This window comes from Juglans microcarpa x Juglans regia, chromosome 3S, assembly GCF_004785595.1.
Source record: "Juglans microcarpa x Juglans regia isolate MS1-56 chromosome 3S, Jm3101_v1.0, whole genome shotgun sequence".
NCBI classification, from domain to species: Eukaryota; Viridiplantae; Streptophyta; class Magnoliopsida; order Fagales; family Juglandaceae; genus Juglans; species Juglans microcarpa x Juglans regia.
This window is the reverse complement of record NC_054599.1, coordinates 6169766-6176227: the sequence shown is the minus strand read 5'-3', so window position 1 is coordinate 6176227 and position 6462 is coordinate 6169766. Positions and strand designations below refer to the sequence as shown.

Genomic DNA, 6462 nt, shown 5'->3' with positions numbered 1-6462 from the left:
AAATAGAAACTTACCGGTCATTACGGCCCGCATGCATCAATTTGGAGATCTTAAATGTTAGAAAAGACAAACCATATAATATTCAAACTTTTTAAAAAACAGATACAAAATCTATGGGAGAATATAATTTAAATATCATATCTTATCCGGTAATTGATTTAATTGAGTGTTGAGGTGTATAAATTATAAAAAGCCCTTTTTAATGAAAATAAACAAATTATTTTTCTTTTTCTTTCCTGATGCTTTATTCCGTTAAGGCTTACCCAAGAGGTAGACCGTAGATATGGGCTGCTGACTTCTAGCCTCTAGGACTTGAGCAGCAGTAGAACTCGGACTTGGCCCAGCTTGTGAGAAAACCCTTATCTTTACACATTTCCCCACTGAAAGCAACGTTTATCCCCAAAGTGTTGAGTCTCCAGTTTTCCTTTACTCATCCCCATAGCTCAAGCTGAAACAAAATTCCCCAGAAGCAGCAGCAGCAGCAGCAGCAGGAGGAAAAGCCATGTCACCTGGACCAGTGGTTGAGCCCGCCGAGCCCGAGACTGTGCCCCAGGCCCTCGCCACCGACGACCCCAAGAAGGACCCTGAATTTCAGGTCCCCCCATTTAGTAGTTTTACATGTGTATAAATTTGTTTCATTTTCTGGGTTTCATTTTGTCTATGCCTTTTTTAATTTGGTTTTTTTCATTTTGCGTATGTGTTTTGGCAGAAAGATGAGGTTGTCGTCGAGGATGTGAAGGAGGATGAGAAGGAAGATGACGAAGATGATGAGGACGATGACGACGACGAGGATGAGAAAGAGGATGGGATTCAAGGTTTTTTTTTCTAATTTTTCTTTCCGTTTTTGACCGCCCTGTTCATTCATAGGGTTCTCTTTGATGGTTGAATCTAGGGTTTGGTGTGGTTTTTTCATTTATTTTTTGGATGTGAGTGGTATTTACAGTTTTTATTTTTATTTTTAGTTTGGAAACGGGGGGGTTTACTTTACTAGAGTGAACGTTGATCTGAGGTGGGTATTGGAACATTGATTGAGATTTTATTCAATATTTTGGGTGTGTTTTTATCATGTGTGTAAATGGTTTGTATGCTTGGCTATCTAGGAAAATGTGGAGAGGTTGGACTTGATTGGTATGAATTGAATCCAGCAAGCCCGAGAAAGTGAAATTAAAAAGAAAAGGTTGTTTGGATCATGAGTTTGTAATAGCTTTCCAAAAGCAAAAGAAATAATTCTTTGTTTGAGATAGTGCCATTCAATCTCTAGGGTGTATCTAAGAGTGGTTTATGCTGAATGGATCACCTTGAAGGTGAAATACCATTGTATTTTGCTTTTGCTTGTCAAAAACATATTATAGAAAATTTCCCTTCTGAGATAATGGAAGAGACTGAATATTTTGAATGTTAATTTTTTTAATGGTTTTCAGGTTTTTGCAACACTTGATCCATTGTAGAACTCTCATTTTCTAACCATTACTTCGTTTGTGCTATGTCTCAGTTGTCTTAAATAATACATTGAACAGAGACACTGCAGCTGCAAAGATATTTATGTAGTTGAGTTTGGTTTCGTTATTCAACTTTAATATATGTCTGTGCTATTGCTGGAAAGTCAGGGTATTTCTTAGCCATTTAATTACGTTAATTTTTTCTCTGTTGTCCAAGTATTTGATTCGAGAATAAGGTGCAGGTGCGAATGAGAGTTCCAAGCAGAGCAGAAGCGAAAAGAAGAGTCGCAAGGCAATGTTGAAGTTGGGTATGAAACCTGTTACTGGTGTTAGCAGGGTCACCATCAAGAGAACCAAAAATGTAAGCTGTCATCTGGTTTCCTCTTGATGTAATCAGATATCTACTTGATGGTTGGAAACTCACTTCCAAATATTCTTGCTGTTCAGGTCCTTTTTTTCATCTCAAAACCTGATGTCTTTAAAAGCCCACATTCCGAGACGTATGTCATATTTGGAGAGGCAAAGATAGAGGATTTGAGCTCACAGCTGCAGACGCAGGCTGCCCAGCAGTTCAGGATGCCAGACATGGGATCCGTTATGGCAAAACCAGACACTTCTGCTTCTGCTGGAGTGCAGGTGGATGAAGAAGAGGAGGAAGTTGATGAAGCTGGGGTGGAGCCTCGAGACATTGATTTGGTCATGACACAGGCAGGTGTGTCAAGGAGCAAGGCTGTCAAGGCTCTCAAGACTCACAGTGGGGACATCGTGAGTGCTATTATGGAGCTCACCACTTAAATAGGTTTCACAGTCTATTCTTCCTTGTTGCTTTCAGACGATGAGTTTTGCCGTTTTGATATTTATGTCAGCATTTAGTTATTTCAGTCAATTTGGTTCGCATCTGTGTGGAGGTTAATTTACTTTTTTTGTGTTGCACTCGAGACAGTTTTGGGTCACAGCAAGGGTGTTTCGTTCTTCTGAGTCATTATACTCTTGAGTCATCAAGGTCTTCTTTACCGACTTATTGGTTTTTTTTAGGTCTACCACTCATCTAAGCTTTAATCCCAACAAGTCATGCTATGGTTTCTTTACAATATGATTTGCTAGAATCTTGCGTAGAATGTCTGGCTATATGTGGTTGGGAGCCAAAGAATACTTGCATTATATCTCCAAGAATTAAGTTCTTGAGATTATTTGGCTTTTGAATTTGAGAGCTTTGTCTTTAGTATTGTGTTTGGGGCAGTTTGTTTTTGGATTAAGTCCAAAAATCAACGATTAGAGTAGGTAGTGTCATCTGAACTTGAATGGCCGAGAAAAACCTTTGATATGCATGCTAGGACAAAGTTCGTGTTGTTTAGTTTCAAGGATCTGTCTAGAAGGAAGAATTCTGGCAACAAGAAGTTTGGTATAATAAAAGATCTACTATCAGAAAACATGTCAATTCTATTCAAACATGGGTTTGATTCACATTTGGAACTGTCCATAAAGAAGAAAGTTCATGCCAAAAGTGTGTCGAGATCACCTCAAATGATCATGGGTTTCGAGTAGGAAGGTCATTGAATTATAACTAACTTGGAAGGCCATTGTCGCATTGACATTTGACTCGTGGATTTGATTTGCATTGGAAAGAAAAATATGTGTTTTGATTATCCAAAAGGTGTAGCTTACGGAAATGGACTTCTGGATATGTATATTATTTAGCAAATAAACGGAGGGAACCAATTGTAGATCAGCAAATGAACAGACGGATCATCTATTGCAACGAATATATAAATAGAGTGGCCAAAAATATGTTCTGATTTTATGAATGGATATGGCTTTGACAAATCCCAATGTAATTACCGATAAAAAAAAAAAAAAAAAAAAATCCAATGTAAGTAGAGTGACCTGAAAGCATATGCTTCATTAGCTTAAATATTTGTAGCAGGAAAAATACAAGTATATATAGTAAGCACCTAGCTGGCTTTTAGCTTGAAGATCAGTACAATATTCCTCGATCTAGCTATTTATCACCCTGCAATTCGTACGTATCTCACCAGCAGTACCAGTTAGCACACCAAGTTGACCCATCTTCAACATTGCAGCAGCAAATTTGAGCCTCCAAAGCATGGGGTTCCTTGCATTTTGATTCACTTGGTTTGCTGTTTCTGGGTTTCTCAGAAGTGTTTGGTCTGATGTGAACAACCCTCGGTTAGCCAGGATGTCAATGTAGTAACCCACATCGGTTACAGCAGGGGTAGAAGGGTTCATTGGAACCACCAGGTTAGGGTCTGTGCTGCCTTGTGGACACTGCTCCTTCAACCGAGCTGCATACATGGGATCTAAACTTGGATCCTGACTTGTTGTTCCATTGAAATTATACAATCTGTTGCTAAATGAAGTACAATGAGATCGGCCAATGGTGTGTGCTCCTGTTGATCACATATTCATAGTATTTTTTAGTAGATTTTTGCATATCAGATCTTGTCATGTTAGCTGTGTAAAAAAGTGTCTTCGACATCAACTTACAACAACTTACAAGTAGAAAGAATTGTGAATTTAGTCCAAACAAATCAACATGGAATTTGGGTCTGGTGGTTTTAAATCGATTTGTGAATATGGATGGTATATCGCGGAGTCTGAAATCCTTACCGGAAAGGGTGACCATCTCTTCTTGTGTGAAACCCTTGTTTGCAAAGGATTGAGTGAGTTCGTCGACATTGAGTGTAGGGGAGGTAAGTTTGTCAATGTCTCTGAAGCTAGTGAAATTCTGCCATCTCTTCTTCCTGCAGGAACATAATATCCGACTCCTCCAGTCTGCATGCATGAACAAAATAAGAGTGTTCAAGATATCTGTTCATTAAAGCAAACCTAAACTAGCTAGTACTGTTTCTCAAGAGCATATATAATGAGCAAAAGTAGGTGCATGTGTCTCACTAATTCTATGCTATCTCTTGCTGCAAAGGCAACTATATCAGCGCACGAAACAACTCCCTTACAAATGGCTTCAAGTTTAGCCTTGGCATTATCAATAACTTCAAACCCTCGTAGGCTGGGGTTATTTGCAGGAGAATCTTTCTCTGCTGTGCTTGATGCAGTGGAATCAATGAGCACTGATGCTTCACAACCCTGAAAGTATATATGTACTAACGAAGTTACTATTTTTAACCATAATCATCTTATCATCTCATGAAATGACATCAAATGACACTGATAAGTGAAAAATAACATCAGAAAATAATGGTTAAAAAGATGATCATTCAGTTGTACATGATATATTTATCGAAAGAAACATACATGATGCCTTACTAATAATGCAGTCCTGTGATCTGTGGTTGTGTGTGTGTGTGTGTGTGTAGTGGGAGAGGAACAAAGACACAAAATCTATCTTAAAGAGGCAATGAAAAACCAAAGTGACATGATGATGATTAACTTACTCTAACAAAGCAGTCATGAAAGTGTAGTCTAACAAGACCAGCCGCCACTCCCTTATCCTTAATGAAAGCTTTCCTGACCTCATCTTTAACTATGAATTCAGCCAACATACATGAATTCATATAAAACCCAACTTGAAGCTGAGAATGCACACTTTGAGTGCATAACAAAACCACAACTAGAAGTATAGACAAACAAGTAATTAGCAGCTTCTTACTTGAACTCATGATCTTGTACAGATCAAGTTAATAAAAAGTGGGATAAACTGTATACATGCATATATAGGTGTATATATAGTTAGTGCAATATTGCTTTATAATCTAGAGTCGATCCCGTTTGGATCTAGAAAGTGTTTCATTTCATCATTACAACTTTTTCAAATTCTCACATAAAATATAATAAACAATTTAACTTTTTCAAATCTCAAAATAATAATAATATTAAAAAATATTCTAACAATATTTTTTTTAACTTTCATCTAAAACCATCATATCTCATCTCTGAATCCAAACCATCTTATAATATGCATCTTTGTAGTGGCATGTGGGAAGGCAATAGCCTGGAACCCATTGTTGGTTGATCGGCAATAGTAGAAGCTAGAAAGGACAACTGGAGTTGGTAATTTTGATACTGACATGCATTGATGCATGCAATCATATGTAATTGCATTATTTCAGTGATTAATTAGGTTGGTTTTAAAAAAAAGGGATATTTACATCAAATATTCTACAGTCATTGACTTTGGGTGCAATAAAATCCAAGATAGTTCAAAAAGATGGGGACGCTTTCTAAAAGGTGTATGAACACATACAAATCTCATAGCTATATATGTTATTCAAGGCCTCTAATATAGCCACAATTTACCAAGAAATTAATACAAAAAAAAAAAAAAGATGTTTTTTGCAAGGGGAGATGATGAATTCACTCCAATCCAAATAACATGTATGTATACTATTTTTTTAAAAAGTTTTAAAAATATTTCATATTACGTGCATTCATCTTATTCATGAGTAGTAATGCAAAAATAATATACCGAGAAGTGTTACAATAACAAAGACGTTTAACAAAAGTAAATTAATCATAAGTTGATATAATTTCATGTGATATGTTAGATCTATTTTATAATAAAAATAATTTTATAATTTGACGTATTACATCAAATCATATCAGTTTATAAATTTATTTTTATAGTTAAAATATTTCTCTAATACATATATAACATAACTAAAAAACTTAGGATCGTGAAGTACGGTTAATGTGGAATGAAATGATCAGATACCAACTTCATTTGAATAATAATTTATGCAATGGTAGGAATTATATTAATCCGAAGGGTCTTCAGGTGGTTGCGCCGTTTGTCGGCTAATGGGAGACTTTTGGAATGATTCGTCGGTGGAAAGAAATCTAATCTGAAATTATATTATATATATGTAGGGCATATAGATAAAATTCGGGTCGGTCATTTGACATTTTCAGAACATCCAAATATCCAATTGGACATCAATTGGAAATCGTGATGTCGAATCCGACATTAATGTGGATTCCGACATTAGGTTTTATTTGTTTTTATAGATAAAATGAGATAAATTGAGATTAAAATTAAAAGTTGAAT

General features: G+C 36.3%; 2 protein-coding genes across 2 annotated transcripts; one reads left to right on the top strand and one right to left on the bottom strand.

Annotated features, from left to right (window-relative positions):
* The first annotated feature begins 277 nt into the window (after window positions 1-277).
* Window positions 278-2325, top strand: LOC121257995 (nascent polypeptide-associated complex subunit alpha-like protein 2). The gene is made up of 4 exons (XM_041159305.1): window positions 278-595; window positions 710-815; window positions 1682-1800; window positions 1887-2325. Exons 1-4 carry the CDS (start codon window positions 503-505, stop codon window positions 2232-2234), a joined length of 666 nt encoding a protein of 221 aa, XP_041015239.1. The 5' UTR covers window positions 278-502; the 3' UTR covers window positions 2235-2325.
* A 994-nt stretch (window positions 2326-3319) lies between these two features.
* Window positions 3320-5113, bottom strand: LOC121257063 (peroxidase 5-like). Its single transcript, XM_041157932.1, is given in 5 exon segments — window positions 3320-3847; window positions 4068-4148; window positions 4151-4232; window positions 4353-4544; window positions 4853-5113. Coding segments are annotated over 5 exon segments (993 nt in total). The 5' UTR covers window positions 5078-5113; the 3' UTR covers window positions 3320-3434.
* Window positions 5114-6462: the final 1349 nt, after the last annotated feature.

Coding starts and splice junctions, on each gene's coding strand:
- LOC121257995 (XM_041159305.1), top strand. CDS start 503: ATGTCACCTGGACCAGTGGTTGAGCCCGCCGAGCCCGAGACTGTGCCC. Junction 816..1,681: donor GAAAGAGGATGGGATTCAAG/GTTTTTTTTTCT, acceptor AATAAGGTGCAG/GTGCGAATGAGAGTTCCAAG. Junction 1,801..1,886: donor CCATCAAGAGAACCAAAAAT/GTAAGCTGTCAT, acceptor CTTGCTGTTCAG/GTCCTTTTTTTCATCTCAAA.